At 39.5% G+C, this 19,812-nt stretch overlaps 1 protein-coding gene across 1 annotated transcript in view; it reads left to right on the top strand.

Moving 5' to 3' along the window:
• Patronin (calmodulin-regulated spectrin-associated protein patronin) overlaps nucleotides 1-19,812 on the top strand; it is a 216,667-nt gene that overhangs the window by 183,869 nt on the left and 12,986 nt on the right. Inside the window, 5 exon segments of the mRNA XM_071692291.1 lie at nucleotides 6,741-6,977; nucleotides 9,028-9,232; nucleotides 9,758-9,883; nucleotides 13,875-13,982; nucleotides 14,174-14,410. Coding sequence (XP_071548392.1) covers nucleotides 6,741-6,977; nucleotides 9,028-9,232; nucleotides 9,758-9,883; nucleotides 13,875-13,982; nucleotides 14,174-14,410 — 913 coding nt within the window.

Raw genomic sequence — 19,812 nt, 5'->3', positions numbered from 1 at the left:
AAATCTACATTCACTGAGAACCAATCACTTTCCTCTCTTCCTACACGTACACATGCCTTACATCCTCGATAAAAACTTTTCACTGCTTCTAACAACTTGCCTCCCACACCATATATTCTTAATACCTTCCACAGAGCATCTCTATCAACTCTACAAATCCATTTGCTTTTCTAAGTATTTCTCACATACATTCTTCAAAGCAAACACCTGATCCACACATCATCTACCACTTCTGAAACCACACTGCTCTTCCCCAATCTGATGCTCTGTACATGCCTTCACCCTCTCAATCAATACCCTCCCATATAATTTACCAGGAATACTCAACAAACTTATACCTCTGTAATTTGAGCACTCACTCTTATCCCCTTTGCCTTTGTACAATGGCACTATGCACGCATTCCGCCAATCCTCAGGCACCTCACCATGAGTCATACATACATTAAATAACCTTACCAACCAGTCAATAATACAGTCACCCCCTTTTTTAATAAATTCCAATGCAATACCATCCAAACCTGCTGCCTTGCCGGCTTTCATCTTCCGCAAAGCTTTTACTACCTCTTCTCTGTTTACCAAATCATTTTCCCTAACCCTCTCACTTTGCACACCACCTCGACCAAAACACACTATATCTGCCACTCTATCATCAAACACATTCAACAAACCTTCAAAATACTCACTCCATCTCCTTCTCACATCACCACTACTTGCTATCACCTCCCCATTTGCGCCCTTCACTGAAGTTCCCATTTGCTCCCTTGTCTTACACACTTTATTTCCCTCCTTCCAGAACATCTTTTTATTCTCCCTAGAATTTAATGATACTCTCTCACCCCAACTCTCATTTGCCCTCTTTTTCACCTCTTGCACCTTTCTCTTGACCTCCTGTCTCTTTCTTTTATACATCTCCCACTCAGGAGGGTGGATGTGCTGGAAATGAGATGTTTGAGGACAATGTGTAGTGTGAGGTGGTTTGATCGAGTAAGTAATGTAAGGGTAAGAGAGATGTGTGGAAATAAAAAGAGCGTGGTTGAGAGAGCAGAAGAGGGTGTTTTGAAATGGTTTGGGCACATGAAGAGAATGAGTGAGGAAAGATTGACCAAGAGGATATATGTGTCAGAGGTGGAGGGATCGAGGAGAAGTGGGAGACCAAATTGGAGGTGGAAAGATGGAGTGAAAAAGATTTTGTGTGATCGGGGCCTGAACATGCAGGAGGGTGAAAGGAGGGCAAGGAATAGAGTGAATTGGATTGATGTGGTATACCGGGGTTGACGTGCGGTCAGTGGATTGAATCAGGGCATGTGAAGCGTCTGGGGTAAACCATGGAAAGTTGTGTGGGGCCTGGATGTGGATAGGGAGCTGTGGTTTCAGGCATTATTGCATGACAGCTAGAGACTGAGTGTGAACGAATGGGGCCTTTGTTGTCTTTTCCTAGCGCTACCTCGCACACATGAGGGGGGAGGGGGATGGTATTCCATGTGTGGCGAGGTGGCGATGGGAATGAATAAAGGCAGACAGTGTGAATTGTGTGCATGGGTATATATGTATGTGTCTGTGTGTGTATATATATGTGTACATTGAGATGTATAGGTATGTATATTTGCGTGTGTGGACGTGTGTGTGTATATACATGTGCATGGGGGTGGGTTGGGCCATTTCTTTCGTCTGTTTCCTTGCGCTACCTCGCAAACGCGGGAGACAGCGACAAAGCAAAAAAAAAAAATATATATATATATATATATATATATATATATATGTGTGTGTGTGTGTGTGTGTGATGTCTCCATGGTTGTTTAATTTGTTTATGGATGGGGTTGTTAGGGAGGTGAATGCAAGAGTTTTGGAAAGAGGGGCAAGTATGAAGTCTGTTGGGGATGAGAGAGCTTGGGAAGTGAGTCAGTTGTTGTTCGCTGATGATACAGCGCTGGTGGCTGATTCATGTGAGAAACTGCAGAAGCTGGTGACTGAGTTTGTTAAAGTGTGTGAAAGAAGAAAGTTAAGAGTAAATGTGAATAAGAGCAAGGTTATTAGGTACAGTAGGGTTGAGGGTCAAGTCAATTGGGAGATAAGTTTGAATGGAGAAAAACTGGAGGAAGTAAAGTGTTTTAGATATCTGGGAGTGGATCTGGCAGTGGATGGAACCATGGAAGCGGAAGTGGATCATAGGGTGGGAGAGGGGGCGAAAATTCTGGGAGCCTTGAAGAATGTGTGGAAGTCGAGAACATTATCTCGGAAAGCAAAAATGGGTATGTTTGAAGGAATAGTGGTTCCAACAATGTTGTATGTTTGCGAGGCGTGGCCTATGGATAGAGTTGTGCACAGGAGGATGGATGTGCTGGAAATGAGATGTTTGAGGACAATGTGTGGTGTGAGGTGGTTTGATCGAGTAAGTAACGTAAGGGTAAGAGAGATGTATGGAAATAAAAAGAGCGTGGTTGAGAGAGCAGAAGAGGGTGTTTTGAAATGGTTTGGGCACATGGAGAGAATGAGTGAGGAAAGATTGACCAAGAGGATATATGTGTCGGAGGTGGAGGGAACGAGGAGAAGTGGGAGACCAAATTGGAGGTGGAAAGATGGAGTGAAAAAGATTTTGTGTGATCGGGGCCTGAACATGCAGGAGGGTGAAAGGAGGGCAAGGAATAGAGTGAATTGGATCGATGTGGTATACCGGGGTTGACGTGCTGTCAGTGGATTGAATCAGGGCATGTGAAGCGTCTGGGGTAAACCATGGAAAGCTGTGTAGGTATGTATATTTGCGTGTGTGGACATATGTATATACATGTGTATGGGGGTGGGTTGGGCCATTTCTTTCGTCTGTTTCCTTGCGCTACCTTGCAAACGCGGGAGACAGCGACAAAGCAAAAAGAAAAAAAAATATATATATATTATCCCTGGGGATAGGGGAGAAAGAATACTTCCCATGTATTACCCGCGTGTCGTAGAAGGCGACTAAAAGGGAAGGGAGCGGGGGGCCTGGAAATCCTCCCCTCTTGTTTGTTTTTTTTCCCCCAAAGAAGGAACAGAGAATGGGGCCAGAAGAGGATATTCCCTCAAAGGCCCACTCCTCTGTTCTTAACGCTACCTCGCTAACGCGGGAAATGGCGAATAGTATGAAAGAAAGAAAAGAATATATATATATATATCCTCTGTCACAAGGAAGTACAACTATCCAGACTTAGGAGTGTCTTAGTGTTATGCTCAAACTTCTCATTAAAACCTGAGCTAGTCTTCAAATTTGCTAAATATACAATGTACACCTATTCTTTTCTCATTTTAAACCCTGTCAACACACTGTGTTTCTTAACATGTTGAATTATGTTTTTCCTGATAACTACAACCAACTTGGTTTTGAAAAAGCAGGTTTTTCCACCTCTTAGATTGTTCTCCTTTTCTGTTTCAGTCCTCAAACTTGGCCATGATGAGGAATTTAATCCTTGACTAGAGGCTTTAAAAGAAAAAAATACTGTCTTCTTGTAGTTTAGGGGAGCAGTGGTCATTTTCTTAATTTTGACTTGTTTGATATTTGTTTAGGTGGCATTAATGCGAGGTTGGCAGTGTTGTCAGCCCAACTCTACCTTAAAGAAAATAGTATCAGGTTATTGGAACATCAAGCTCATAATCATGCATTCTCTCTCTAGTTGTCATGTATAATGCACTGAAACCAGTGTCTTACCCTCCTTAGCCAAGACCCACAGACTATTCTGTTGTTTATCTTGACAACTTCATATGCCTTGCTTCAGCCTGATGACAGCATGTTGTCTCTTATATATCATATTGACTCTATTTGAAGCTGAAAATAAAAGTAGGGATGTGTGACAATAGAATTCAAAGTCACGAAAATTTTGCATAGTGGTCTGTACCACCACCACCTATCTTAAGTCACCACCATCAATACCATAATCACTGTGTGACTTTACATTTTCTCATAGCTCATGAGCTTGTACTTTTAGCAGTTTTCAGTAATTTTAGTAAATTTTTATTGATTTGTTGTCAACTTTCATAAAACAAGGACATGAGTGATTGATATTTTAGGTGTGATCTTTTTAAGTCAGATTTTTGCAAAGAAAATTAAAGTATTCAGCTTAGCTCTTGATGAATCTACAGATGTACAAGACAACCCACAAGTGGCAGTATTTTTTCATTAGGTTCCCTTGAATATGAATGAGAAAGAAAATATGTTAGCCTTAGTACAAATAAGATATAAACAGTGCACTTGATGAAACTCTGGGTATACCATTTAAAAAACTCTTTTTCAGTGTTGCAACTAATTAGATACCTGCAGTTGTTGAGAAAAATGTTGGCATAATTGCACTTGTGAAAAGTGATCTCAAATATCCTGAGTTACTTCATATTCATTACATCACATCTTTAACAGCTGGATTACATCCCTCATTGTTAACAGCTGGTGGCCAGACAATTCATTTATGAAAATGTTATAAGAATGTCTCTTGAAAATTTAAATTTTATAAAGTATTCCAGCTGTCAAGTAATAAGTCCTTGAGATGGTAATATGCACACGTAAAATCACAAATTGTGTTTCCATGAATGAATGTATGCTAGATCATACATAGGTCAAGGATTGATTTTATGTTGCATACTTAGTTAAGGATCAGTTTGTAAGGTCAGTTTTGATAAATGAATTTAATGGATTAATGTTATGATTACTGGTCATTTTATCTGAGGTAAAGTTTGCTCTCAGCTGAAAATTTACTCATAATCTAGGGACAGCTTGTAGTAATGTTTTGCAATGAATCGTGATTTTATCATTCAGAGATAGAATTCCATTTTTTCCCCAACGATGGTGACTTTAGAAGTTGCTCTCGGCCAACAATTTTATCTTATTTTAGCAGTTTGAATCAATAAGCTTGGCAATGAATGACTCTTTAGAAGTTGCTCTCGGCCAACAATTTTATCTTATTTTAGCAGTTTGAATCAATAAGCTTGGCAATGAATGACTTTTATGTTATTCTGATATACAATGATTATTGCTTTCAAAATGTTTTTCACCATAGTAACTCTACCTTTTCTTTTATGATTCAGTTAACTGAAGAGCAACATCATTGTACAACAGTTTTGTTAGATGTGACCCTTTTCTTATCTCATTCTGACAAGGGAACATTGCTTACACTTAACTCAAGCTAAGAACTTTCCATTTTTTTCTTATACTTATTTCTAGATATGCAGTATGAAGGTATGATTATATAAATTGATCATCTTTTTGCTCTGACCCATGAAAATTAAATTTCCTCTTGTACCCATTAAAAAGAAATTGATTCTTATGGAAACAACTTGTATCTATGTAGAAGTCATATTTCAGTGATTGCATGAATTGTCTTGTTTAAGAAATTTTTTCGCTGCTTAGGGTAGTCAGGTAGGAAGTATTCTTGTGATAATTGGAAATACTTAGTGTGGGCTTCACAGTTGGCCTTAGGTATGCAAAACTAATTCCAACAAATTAGGTATGTGCCGAACCTTCACTTCACAGTGAAGAGATATATGCACAATAACCACTGGAAAGAGAAAATAAGAGATGGTATGAAGTAAGTCTGTGTGCACTGTATTGTGCCCATATAAATGGGAATTGGATTACAGATAATGAGATTGGGTGGATAGATAGTGATACTGAAAATTGTATTTGATTTGATTAAACTAAGTAAGATATTTGTTGTTTGGAGCCTCTGTAAATGCTTTTGTATTTACCCATTTTTAGTATATAGCAGGGTTAAAGCTGTCTGTAATCACTAAACTATGATGAATCCATGTAATTCTGTGCAAGATGACAGGTATACATGTTACTTGTTGAATAAATGTACTTTTTTACTGAGTATCACACATAACTATCAGTATTTTCTTGGTAAGTGAATGGTCTGTCCTCTTTTTATGTTAATTAATGCTTTTCTCCTATAATTAATGACTTGTTCCTCCTCCTAGTTCTCCATGCCAGCACATGGCTAATGGTTGAAATGATCATTCATCACTCACAGAAATCATGCAAAGCCAACTTCTGTAGTTTTGCTGATGGTCACTTCCAGTAAAGCTATCTTTCATATCCTAAAGTTCAGTTGATAGCCTTCAGTGACTTAGTATGAGTTTGCATGTTTGCTACTTTGTTGGTTGTATGTTGTGGCAAGTGGTCCCCAAATGATCGAGGGCACACCTGGTTACCTTTTTGTATCTTATCAAGGTAGCCAAGTCCATTGTACTCTAGAAGATACAGGAAGTAATCATGCACTCAGTGGACATGCAGCAAAAGGTCTGAAAGAATTTGTTACTTTTTCTGGTCAGTTTATGTAATATAGTAATGAAAAGTTTCTGTTATGAACTTAGATATGGTTTATTTTCAACTTTTATATGTCACCAGTATAAGGGATTACTTTGGTGCTTAAGCATATGACAACTGTCAGAAAAGAAAAGGTGATGTCACTGAATATTGTGAGTGTTTTCTCTTCCCAACTTCTTAACTCTTATCTGTGGATCTGAATTTGTGTGTAGAAGAATGAATTTTTTCAGAATAAAGTAGTAAGTACTCTGTTTTATTACATTTGTGAAAGAGTATAATGTTTGGACAAAAGTTTCTTTATGCAAGTATTACAGTTTATTATTGAGTGAAGGATAGTAATCATGATATACAAGATTTTTTTTCCTTTGCAAATAGCTTGGGAGTGTAACTGTTTGAATTGAAGTTCCTCATTGTTTTGAAGGGGAACCTATAACTGACATGTAACTACCCACTCTAGTCGACTGCGTCAGAGATGGAGAAGAAGAAGGAACGGCTCATGATGCTGTCTATGAAGCGCAAACAGGAGCAGGAGGAGGCAAGACTAAAGAAGGAGATGGAAGCACAAGAGAAAAGAGAAGCTGAAAAGTTGAAAGAAGAAGAGAAACAACGGAAAAAGGAGGAGGAGAAAGCAAGACGACAAATTATACTAGAGAGATATAAGATCAAGAAAGCCATGGAAGAGGCAGAGAAAGAGGTATCATCAGTATTACACTGTTGTGCAGATAATCTGCTTGAATATCAAGAATACCATTCATGAATTGTAGTTGTGCATGGTTATGGGAAGGAACCTTACATTTGGGAAAGTTGTCATATTTCACCCTTAGGGTGGTTAGGGAGGTAAATGCAAGAGTTTTGGAGAGAGAGAGAGAGAGAGAGAGAGAGAGAGAGAGAGAGAGAGAGAGAGAGAGAGAAGGGAGGGTATGCAGTCTGTTGGGTATGAGAGGACCTGGGATGCGAGTCAGTTTTTTGCTGATGATACAGCTCTAGTGGCTGATTCATGTGAGAAACTGCAGAGGTTGGTGACTGAGTTTAGAAAAGTGTTTGAAAGGAGAAAGTTGAGAGTAAATGTGAATAAGAGCAAGGTTATTAGGTTCAGTAGGGTTGAGGGACAAGTTACTTGGGATGTAAGTTTGAGTAGAGAAAAATTGGAGGAAGTGAAGTGTTGTAGATATCTGTGAGTGGATTTAGCAGCGTATGGTACCATGGAAGTGGAAGTGAGTCACAGAGTGGAACTACTGTTCCTTCAAACATACCCATTTTTGCTCTCCAAGATAACATTCTCTCCTTCCACATATTCTTCATCGCTCTCAGAACCTTATCCCCCTCCCCAACCCTGTGACTCACTTCCGCTTCCATGGTTCCATTTGCTGCTAAGTCCACTCCCAGATATCTGAAACACCACTTCCTCCAATTTAACTCAAATTCAAATTTACATCCCAATTAACTTGTCCCTCAACCCTACTGATCCTAATAACCTTGCAGTTCTTCACATTTACTCTCAGCTTTCTCATATCACACACATTTCCAAACTCGTTCACCAACTTCTCTAATATCTCACTCGAATCAGCCACCATAGCTGTATCATTGGTGAACAACAACTGACTCACATCCCAGGTCCTCTCATACCCTGACTCACTTCCCAGGCCTTCTCATCCCCAACAGACTGCATACTTGCCCCTCTTTCCAAAACTTTTGCATTTACCTCCCTAACCACCCCATCCATAAAAAATTAAACAACTATGGGGACATCACCCTGCCGCAGACCAACCTTCACTGGGAAGCAATCACTCTCCTCTCTTCCTTCTGGTACACATGCCTTACATCCTTGGTAAAGACTTTTTACTGCTTCTAGTAGCTTACCTCCACACTATATACCCTTAACAATGTGGCAGGAGGTTAAGAGGATGGAGCAGCCGAGGTAGTGCCAGGAAACGGATGAAGATTGGCCCATCCCCTTGGATACACATATATACACATAGACGCCCATACATGCACATCATATACACATCAACACATACACATATAAATAGATTTACATACACACACAAATATATGCTTATATACACATGTACATATTCGTACTTGCTTGCCTTCATCCATTCCTGGCACTACCCCACCCCACAGGAAACAGCATTGCTACCCCCTGCTTCAGTGAGGTTGGGCCAGGAAAAGACAAAAAAGGCCACATTTGTTTAGACTCAGTCTCTAGCTGTCACGTGTAATGCACTGAAACCACAGAACATATGAGCTTTTTCTTATTTTTGGATATGTATTTTCTTTCATATGTTTTTGATATTTTCAATGTGAGTAAGGTAGTGTTAGGAACAGATGAATATGGCTAAGAGGAAAAAAATTTTCTTTTAGCTCCTGTGACTGCCAGTTCTTTTGGAAAGTAATACAGAAGGGAAGGATGTTCTTGTGTTGTTTGATTTTGTTGTGAAATTATCACATATTTAATATTTTACATAGTTTTTTTATTAGTATTTTGTTTTTTGTTTGTACTTCCTAAATAATATACTTTTGTTTGGTACACAGTATAAAAGATTTTTATTGTCTTGAATAAATGAAATTTTGCGTTCCAGCTTTGCATGACATTTTGGCTATGTCACCTTTGCTTAGCATGTTGTATGTAGATGTTTTGTTGATTTATACTATCTAAACATTTCCCTGATTATCTCCTGCTTGCAGTAATGTGCTCATTAGATTGTGTCAAGGCAAATGTACAGATTTTTCATTATCTCTAGGGTCGCTATTATGAACCTCCACCTGGGATGAGCCCAGACCCTCCAAGTTCTTCACAAGGGAAATCATCAGTACGATTAAGAAATAAGCCTCCAGGAGGCACTAGACCTAGACCCAAGACTATGGCTGGCTCTTCGGTAACAGACGCTACAGATGGAGAACTAACACCCAGCCGTGACAAGAAGGGGAGCTCACAAAATATTGCAGGTAGTAAGTCATAGCTTTATGTCAGTGTGATTCTTGTCCATTTTAAAGTAGTTCTCCGTAAGGTTTGTTGGTGACATGCTTTGATGCTTAGTGATCAAGATATGGGTAAGTCCAAAGCAAAAGACATGTCCTTACTGGCATGCATGCATGCTTGTGTCAATCATTGTGATGTAATTCGTATTTCCTTTAATCTAGTGAAACTAATTGGAGCATTTTTTTATTGTTTATGTAAGAGAAATAATTTTACTCTTGAGTTGATTCTGCAAGTTTCATTTTAAGACAATGTACAGCAGTGTCAATCAGCTTGAGCTTGTTGGGCACTGTTGAGTACCATGCTTTAACAGCTTAAGGCCCAATCATCAGTTGAAATGCACCATTCTGCTCTCTCCCTTATTACTTATTCTTAACATGAATGAATTAGATACTTTCCTTGAAGAAATTGTTGAGGAAAGTGAGGATATGGGCATGGCTTGCCATGTGCACTTGCACTGTTGCTTATGTGTGGTGTTATGCGTGATGTTGTAGAATTTGGGAGAAGAGGCGAAGGCAGCAGATCTGGCAGCATGAGGAAGAGCAGTGGTCGCTGGGGATCTTCACAGTCACTCTCTCGGGCAGCTGGCTCTCGTGGATCCAGCAGCAGCTTAGCTGGAGGTAATCATCCTCTCAAGTAAATACAGTTTCCAGAAAGTAACTTCTTTATTGATAGTATTTTAAGTTTATGTACTAGAGTTTAGTTTCATGTAGACTTATTTTTACATAAAATATTTGCTGTACTTTCAGTTTGAAATTATATGAAGGTTGCTGCCTGACATTTTGTTGACCTGACCTGATTAGTTTGTTAGCTTTAAATGGTCCCCTTTAAAGCCTATACAGGTTTTACCATTTTAGAGCTGCTTTAAGTGAGTGTATTCCCTTACTGATTAGTATGAAACAGTATTGCCCCTCATTACAAATAGTTTTGTTTTTATGCCTATAAAGCAAAGATGCTCAAGCTGATTTTCTTTAAACTTTTGCTGTGTGTTCATGTGTTTGTTTGTTTGATTGTGTGTTTGTGTGTGTGTCCATACGTGCATGTATGTGAACATGCACTTTAGACTCAAACTGGACTTCTACACTATATGAAAACTATAAGTAACACATTTTTGATGGTTTTCAACCCACTTGAACCATATTCCCATATAGCACTAGTGGTATTAAACATCAGTCAAGCATTCAACTCTGGTCCCAGACATAATTTCACTTGAGAGATACTTGACAACATCTCCCATATAAATGACAGAAAATGGTTGGCCAGTTTCTTAGATGACCATCAGATAGTAATCCTCAAAGGTTTTGTCTTAAAAATCCTTAGGCTTTACAATGGAGTCCCACAAGGAGCACCTCTTTTTCCAGCTCTCTTCACCCTCCTCCTGCTAAACATCCCTCCAGCCTCTGCTAACCACCTATCATCATGTGAGAGTCACCCCACATGGACATCCCTCTACCCACTGCTAACCCTCATGCAGAAAATCTCATGCATACATCACACCCGGCCCAGCACTACGCAAGCAACAGCAAACATTTATCACTACTTCTAGCAATTAGAAAATTTCCTGGCTCAGCACAGAATGATTCTTTCCCCTCACATGATGTTTGTATCTTACCGTTACCCTGAATGATGAGCCTCTCCCACCTAGCACCATGGCACCAACCAGACTTAACATCACTTACAACATGCTTGCAACATTCGCTACCCCTGTCACAAAAAGCAAAGACCATAAACTAACTAAGTACCTACTGTGCACTTATCAGCACCAAATTTGGATAAAGAAAGGGAAACCTTCAATATCCACTGCAAACAGTTCTCCACATCACAGACCAGCAGTTTCTAACCAGTGTGCTGTTGAAGTTACCCATGTGTGCCATGATATCAGAAGCTATGTTTTGGCTTCAGATACTAAAGTAAAAAGATCAGCACCATTTTGCTGAGAACTATGAGCTTTCTGTCTCAGTAAGTAGTGTGTTGTCATGATGAAACAAATTTTATTCTGTTATAATATGAACTTTTGCTTTGAGAACTATACTTTTTACTTTTATTAAGAAGCTGAAGTTTTCCTATTTTTTTCTGTCATGGAGAGAGGTGAAAGTATGAGAAAAAGAGAGCAGTTGGGAGCATCAGTTAAGGTAGCAGATGGGGAAATGGTAACAGGCATGGAAGAGGGGTAGAGGAGACCTATCAGTGTCCATATCTTTGATGTATTTCCCTGCAGGAACTCCCTCAAGGGGTGCCCATGGCAACAAAAGAGTCCTTGAAGTGGTGAACTCCAGTGCTGCTTCTTAGCCTGTAGTGCCTCACTTCACCCTTAATATGCAACTGGTAGAGTGCAACTTTGGTGCTGGCTTTTTAGAGGGTCCTACCTGATTCTCTTACAGACTACTTCTACATAATGCGTCTCCCTAATGTTCGTGCTTATGTTCCAATCTACCTAATGCTCCCACTTGATGTTCCTAAATACTACTTCTACTTAGTGCTCCTGTCCATTATTCATACCTTCAACTTCTATTTATTTCTCTTACCATTTTTCCAAGAGGCAGAACTTGTGCATAGTGCATACCTCTGAAAAATATAGGGTTATGAAGAATGAGCTGTGTGAGTTATATATTGTCAAGTGTTATATGTGACAAGGAGTGATTCTGTGTTTGCGGACAGAATGCCAGCAGTCTTTTTGTGAGTGAGGCAGAAAGAAAAGACAGAGTAGTGCACTTGACAGCCTCTGAAAGGTTGGCTCTATGCAGCTGTCACTAACCCCTCCGGTTCCTAGGCAGGTAGTACTGGTAATATGCCTCCTGGTTGTTGGCTGCCCACCATCATCTATCACTGGAGTGAGTATGTTGACAGATGATAGGGTGGATGAGGTGTTTGGCTTATGGATATCTTCAAAGTGAGAGTGATGGCAAGTGGTTTGATTTATTATGAAAGCCTTAATTTAAAATGAAATCTGGCAAGGGGGCTGGAGTAGATTCAATAGCAGTTGAATTTTTTTTTACTGAAGAATGCAGATAAGATTGTTGTTGATTAGTTAATTAGGATTTCTTATATATGTTGTTGTTTAAAGGCAAGGGGAACAAGTGTGAATGTTCAAATAACAGAGGTATTAGTATGTCGAGTGTAGCTGGTAAGTTGTGTGGGAGAGTGATGGCAAGCACTTCACATTTTACAGGAGAAGGACAATGTGACTTCAAGGGTGTTTGTGGATGTGTGGATCAGATGTTTGCTCTCAAGTATTTGTTTGAGAAATAGTAAGAGAAGCAGAAGGATTTTGTATATGATGAGTATAGATCTGGAGAAAGCATACCATTGCATTGACTGAGATGTTTTATGTAATGTGATACTGATATGTTGTGAAAATCACAGGCAGCTGTGAAAAGTATTTATCAAGAGAGTGAGGAATATGTGCAATAAGGAAAAGATGATGAGTGGTTTTTAGGTGAAGGTAGGTCTGTGGCAACAGTGTCTAATGTCCCCATCAGCCAGTGATGATACAGCCTTGCTGAAGTAACTTGTCACTCATGGTTTAATCACAGGCAGACAGAATCTAGTAACTCCTTTCTTTTATTTTATAAGAAACAAAATTTGAAGACCCCCTTTTTTTGGCATTATCTATGATTGATCATTTAGGTAGTTGCTGGTAGGCAGCCAACTACTAGGAAGGTATATTACCAGTACTACCCACCTTGATATTGGGAGGGTTAGTAATGCCTATGTAATGAGCCAGCACTTCAGTGGTTGTCAAGTTGCACTTCTCTGACTTGGGTAGCTGTCTTTTCTTTCCTCTTCACCCACATGTGGACTACTGGCATTCTGTATCCAAACATACAGTCTCACCTTGTCATACATAAAACTTGACAACACTTAACTCACACCGCTCACTCTTTGCATCTGGATTTTCCTGTGGTGAGCACTCTGCACTCGCCATGCCTTTTGGCAAAATTTTACAATTATTAGACGGTAATAGTAAGTAGGAACATTTAGGCACAGGAATTAGAAAGTAACATTAGGTAGATGTATTTGAAAGGAACATTCGGCAGGAGCATTAGATAGAAGTAGTCAGTAAGGACTTAGGTAAGAGTCTCCACAAACACTGTGCTAGATTTTCCCTGTGCCAAAGGCCTGTTGATGATGAGGCATTAAAGGTTAAGAAGTGGCACTGGCATTCACTGGTTATGGAAACTGTACATATTTATTGTATTCATGATTGGCCCAGGACCCCTTTCGTGAAAGGGCCCTGCGGTTAATCCCAAAGCCTTTCTAGTAGCTCCTGAAACTCCAGGCTGCACTACTTCCAGCAAGTGAAATTATGGACTCCACTGGAGTGAATTTTTTTTTGAGACTGTACTCCCAGTGATACAGCCTCATCAAATGTGTCTTTTCACTCTTGGTGTAACCTCTGGCTTGTGGAGTCTGGTAACACCCATACATACATAAAACACACTCATAGTGTTCAGTAATATCATGTCTTGGTTAAATCGTTCATTAATTTTCCTGATTTGAAAGGTAGAAATGTGATTGAGCATCTTTCTTTGCACCAATTTTCTTTTGTGTTATTTTTACCTTTTTTCAATTGCCTTATGGTGTGTATACACCTCTGTCCCTACCCACTAGACTATCCCAGCACGACCCGTACCTTGGACCGTGGCCACACAGGCAGACGTCCCACTTCTGTAATTGGTTACTCCTCAGTCGCCCGAGGAGACAGCAGAAAAGCATCACGTAGGTCTTCATGTATTATTTTTTTGTGACCCGCATGTTTTGTATTATTATGGAATTGCATTTACATCTTTGATTGGAAGAAGCAGAGAATATTTCCATTTACTTTTACAGGCTGATTTTGTATCTAAACAGTATATGCTTCCTCCATTTTCTTCTTAGTATTTTAATTATTTTATAGCTTAAATTTCAAGTTCAGAAACTGAAATATGGTGATATGTCTGCTACAAATGGCAATGCCCCACATGCCACAGTTTACGGGTCCCAAGGTGACGGCCTCAATTACGATGAGGATTACCGTGTACATGCAGCGCGACGGCCGAGCCTGGCCTCAGAAAGTGCTGGCTCTAGGCTTAGGCGAGGATATGCTTCTAACAGCAATGGGGGCTCTGCGGGATACAGAAAATACCGGTCCACAGGCAATCTGAGTGGTAAGCCCCACCTAAGGCATCAGGCTGCCTTCCAAGTTTTTGGTGGTGGTGGCAGCTAACTTGTTGACCCAAATTAGCGTAGATCCTACCTTACTACATGCTACATTATTTCTGGTGGTGGATGTAAATACCTAATTATCTCTACCATCATCCTCGTACTAACAGACTAAAATATGGACTAGTGACCCCCTTGAGGAGGTACTGTAAGTCATTAGTAGCATGTAATTGTTTCATTGAAGCCAGTTAAGTGTGTATTTATGTATATTTCTAATTTATGTAATTATTGATTGTTCATTTACAAATAAGGAAATAGATGCGTCTTATGATAAAATGTGTCAACTAAAGAACTGTTGGTAACTTATGAGTTGAAGGACATTTGGTTCAAAATTAATTTTTCATGTCTCAGTATATTATATTGAGTTTTGACAACTTTTGTGCATAGAAACTTGTTACTAATCCTTGTACTTGTCTAGTGAATTCAGGAAGAGTCCAATGTAATTTCCCTTAAACAAGACTTTTTTTTATTTTAGAAAAATTAAAACTTAGTCCTGGCCAGTGTCTTTCCTGTCATACGATGGAATTTCTTAAAACTCATAGTTTTCTAACCAGTTAATATTGTTTGTTTGTCATGGACAGAGAGTGTTGCACTCACACTGACCTGTTTCTTAACCTTATGCAGTATATGTATCATGTCTTCACTGTATGTGTACATACATAAACACATATCTGTTGGGTTTGTTATGACCCATCTGCCTTGCCTTGTCTGGGACTCGAACTCAGGCCCATTAAATGGGTAGGGTGCTGTGGCATCCATATTGTGATAATGCATCTCTCAAGAATATATCCTACACTATTAATTTGCGAAAGACTCATTTGATTAGCGTTACTGGTAAGGTAGAATTTAAAAGGACAATGATTTAAAAAAGATTGATATTGAGCAAAATGTTCCTTCTGTGGTTTCTTTAGAAAATTATTTTATTTGATAATTTCCTGTAAAAGGTCATGGATACCTCCAGGCATTAATGATAGTAACTTGAACATATTCTTAATATTATCAAACATCAGATGAATACTATAAACAAAAAGTTATATAATATGTTTTATTTTTTTGCTAACAGGACTACGTATGAGAAGTATGTTACATTGTATATAAGAACTCACTGTAGGATGGTGCAGTAGAATCTCAATTATCAAATATTTACATTAGTAGAAGAAAAATGCTTGTGATAAGCAAATTTGATGGAAAATTTTACTTTACTCTGCTACAATATTGTATTCCCTACAATAAGTTTTGAATGTATACGAAATCCTACATTAAGAGGGAGATTTCATAATTGATATCATCCCCTGACATCATTAATAATAACATCTGGTGATCTAGATGCTGTAAATTATCTGTAGCTGATAGTTTATGTAGGAAGTAAACATTGAAACTTACAAGTTATACAAAATTCATTCACTGTGCATACAAAGTTACTAAGTGATGTAATGTTATCATTCACTCCTCCACTATCATATACAGGAGGAAACCATTGTATACAGTAACCAGTCATTTTTTGGCAACATCATGTGAAATTTATATTTCACTTAACAGTTCATTCACTGATCCATATATTTGAGATTACTTCCCCTTTGTTTTAACCAAACCACATATTAAGGTATTGTACATTCTGCATGGTCCCATTATTTTGATAGCATTTAGTTCATGTAACTACTAAACAATCTCTTCATCCCCACATCTTTGTCTTATATTTACTCTGTATGTACTCATTTTTCCTTACTGTACTTAGCTGGACATTGCACAATAAATGCTTTATTTTTTTGTGATTTGTCAATATTAGGAAAATGAGGATGTTTCATATCCATACTTAAGTTTTAGATCAAAGTTTTGATCATGTAGAGGAAGAGCAAAATCTTGTAAGGGCCCTTACAACTTTTATCCTTGTATTGCTTCATCCTCAGCTTTATCTTTACTATTAATGTTGAATATTATTCAAGAGTTTTGGAAAGAGGGGCAAGTATGAAGTCTGTTGTGGATGAGAGAGCTTGGTAAGTGAGTCAGTTGTTGTTCGCTGATGATACAGCGCTGGTGGCTGATTCATGTGAGAAACTGCAGAAGCTGGTGACTGAGTTTGGTAAAGTGTGTGAAAGAAGAAAGTTAGGAGTAAATGTGAATAAGAGCAAGGTTATCAGGTACAGTAGGGTTGAGGGTCAAGTCAATTGGGAGGTAAGTTTGAATGGAGAAAAACTGGAGGAAGTAAAGTGTTTTAGATAACTGGGAGTGGATCTGGCAGCGGATGGAACCATGGAAGCGGAAGTGAATCATAGGGTGGGGGAGGGGGCGAAAATCCTGGGAGCCTTGAAGAATGTTTGGAAGTCGAGAACATTATCTCGGAAAGCAAAAATGGGTATGTTTGAAGGAATAGTGGTTCCAACAATGTTGTATGATTGCGAGGCATGGGCTATGGATAGAGTTGTGCACAGGAGGGTGGATGTGCTGGAAATGAGATGTTTGAGGACAATGTGTGGTGTGAGGTGGTTTGATCGAGTAAGTAATGTAAGGGTAAGAGAGATGTGTGGAAATAAAAAGAGCATGGTTGAGAAAGCAGAAGAGGGTGTTTTGAAATGGTTTGGGCACATGGAGAGAATGAGTGAGGAAAGATTGACCAAGAGGATATATGTGTCGGAGTTGGAGGGAACGAGGAGAAGTGGGAGACCAAATTGGAGGTGGAAAGGTGGAGTGAAAAAGATTTTGAGTGATCGGGGCCTGAACATGCAGAAGGGTGAAAGGCGGGCAAGGAATAGAGTGAATTGGATCGATGTGGTATACCGGGGTTGACGTGCCATCAGTGGATTGAATCAGGGCATGTGAAGCGTCTGGGGTAAACCATGGAAAGTTGTGTGGGGCCTGGATGTGGAAAGGGAGCTGTGGTTTTGGGCATTATTGCATGACAGCTAGAGACTGAGTGTGAACGAATGGGGCCTTTGTTGTCTTTTCCTAGCGCTACCTCGCACACATGAGGGGGGAGGGGGATGGTATTCCATGTGTGGCGAGGTGGCGATGGGAATGAATAAAGGCGGACAGTGTGAATTGTGTGCATGGGTATATATGTATGTGTCTGTGTGTGTATATATATGTGTACATTGAGATGTATAGGTATGTATATTTGCGTGTGTGGACGTGTGTGTGTATATACATGTGTATGGGGGTGGGTTGGGCCATTTCTTTCGTCTGTTTCCATGCGCTACCTCGCAAACGCGGGAGACAGCAACAAAGCAAAATAAAAATAAATAAATATTATTCCCAATTACTGAACTTTAGGTATTTTTTGAATTTGTAAAGTATGCAGTATTTACCACACAGCTACCCATGAAGGTGGAGGAGTGATTTTTTTCCCCATTATTATAATAGCAGAGATAATCCTATTTGTATCTTACCATTATGTATGATTTAAACTCACTGGTTCACCACTGTAGGCCTAAAGTGAGGTCAAGCTGAGAAAACAGATGTATCTGAAATTTTGGGTTGAACTATTGTGATAACTTTTAGGTGCCCTTTCTTTATTATTTATAACAATACCTAATTGATACCTATGAGAAATTAATGCATAGTTTTAAGCTGTGGATAATTGAGGTTGTACTATACCATGCTTTAATATGCCTATAATTGTTGCAAAGCATAAAGTACAACATAAAACTTGTACTTGCATATGAAGCATATTGGGCAGAGGTAAATAATTGCCTTAAGTACAAGGTGTAGCAAGCTATCTAAAGAATGCTAGTGTGACATCATAGAAATCATACAGAAGTCAATACCTGACATATGTAAGAAAAAATTTTGAGCCCTGTTTTATTAGCTCTGATGGCTGACCTATTGGTAATCTCTTGCATTCATCCATTGTCAGTTAGCGGCTGTCAACATTATAGTTTAAGATTTCTCTGTCAGATAGAAGAGGAAGGTCGGCTTGAATGTACAGTTCCAGAACATAAATTTCGTGACAGCCTCTGATGGACAGTAGTGATATCTGGCAACGCAGATGTAGTTAACTTATATTATATATTTTTTCCATGAAAGAATGAGCACAGCATGTTTTAATTTGCATTGGATGTGGTGACTGGCCAACAAGAATACTTCCTTGTATTGTTCTTTAAATTCAGTGAAAAACAATGTATGGATGCAGAAATTATTAAATTACTAAATTACTAAATTATTAAATTACTACAAGTTTTTATCGAGGATGTAAGGCATGTGTACGTGTAGGAAGAGAGGAAAGTGATTGGTTCTCAGTGAATGTAGGTTTGCGGCAGGGGTGTGTGATGTCTCCATGGTTGTTTAATTTGTTTATGGATGGGGTTGTTAGGGAGGTAAATGCAAGAGTTTTGGAAAGAGGGGCAAGTATGAAGTCTGTTGGGGATGAGAGAGCTTGGGAAGTGAGTCAGTTGTTGTTCGCTGATGATACAGCGCTGGTGGCTGATTCATGTGAGAAACTGCAGAAGCTGGTGACTGAGTTTGGTAAAGTGTGTGGAAGAAGAAAGTTAAGAGTAAATGTGAATAAGAGCAAGGTTATTAGGTACAGTAGGGTTGAGGGTCAAGTCATTTGGGAGGTGAGTTTGAATGGAGAGAAAACTGGAGGAAGTGAAGTGTTTTAGATATCTGGGAGTGGATCTGGCAGCGGATGGAACCATGGAAGCGGAAGTGGATCATAGGGTGGGGGAGGGGGCGAAAATTCTGGGGGCCTTGAAGAATGTGTGGAAGTCGAGAACATTATCTCGGAAAGCAAAAATGGGTATGTTTGAAGGAATAGTGGTTCCAACAATGTTGTATGGTTGCGAGGCGTGGGCTATGGATAGAGTTGTGCGCAGGAGGATGGATGTGCTGGAAATGAGATGTTTGAGGACAATGTGTGGTGTGAGGTGGTTTGATCGAGTAAGTAACGTAAGGGTAAGAGAGATGTGTGGAAATAAAAAGAGCGTGGTTGAGAGAGCAGAAGAGGGTGTTTTGAAATGGTTTGGGCACATGGAGAGAATGAGTGAGGAAAGATTGACAAAGAGGATATATGTGTCGGAGGTGGAGGGAACGAGGAGAAGTGGGAGACCAAATTGGAGGTGGAAAGATGGAGTGAAAAAGATTTTGTGTGATTGGGGCCTGAACATGCAGGAGGGTGAAAGGAGGGCAAGGAATAGAGTGAATTGGATCGATGTGGTATACCGGGGTTGACGTGCTGTCAGTGGATTGAATCAGGGCATGTGAAGCGTCTGGGGTAAACCATGGAAAGCTGTGTAGGTATGTATATTTGCGTGTGTGGACGTATGTATATACATGTGTATGGGGGTGGGTTGGGCCATTTCTTTCGTCTGTTTCCTTGCGCTACCTCGCAAACGCGGGAGACAGTGGCAAAAAA

The sequence above is a fragment of the Panulirus ornatus genome, chromosome 52 (assembly GCF_036320965.1).
Source record: "Panulirus ornatus isolate Po-2019 chromosome 52, ASM3632096v1, whole genome shotgun sequence".
NCBI lineage: Eukaryota > Metazoa > Arthropoda > Malacostraca > Decapoda > Palinuridae > Panulirus > Panulirus ornatus.
The sequence above is the reverse complement of the archived record's forward strand: the minus strand, read 5'-3'. Positions and strand labels throughout refer to the sequence as shown.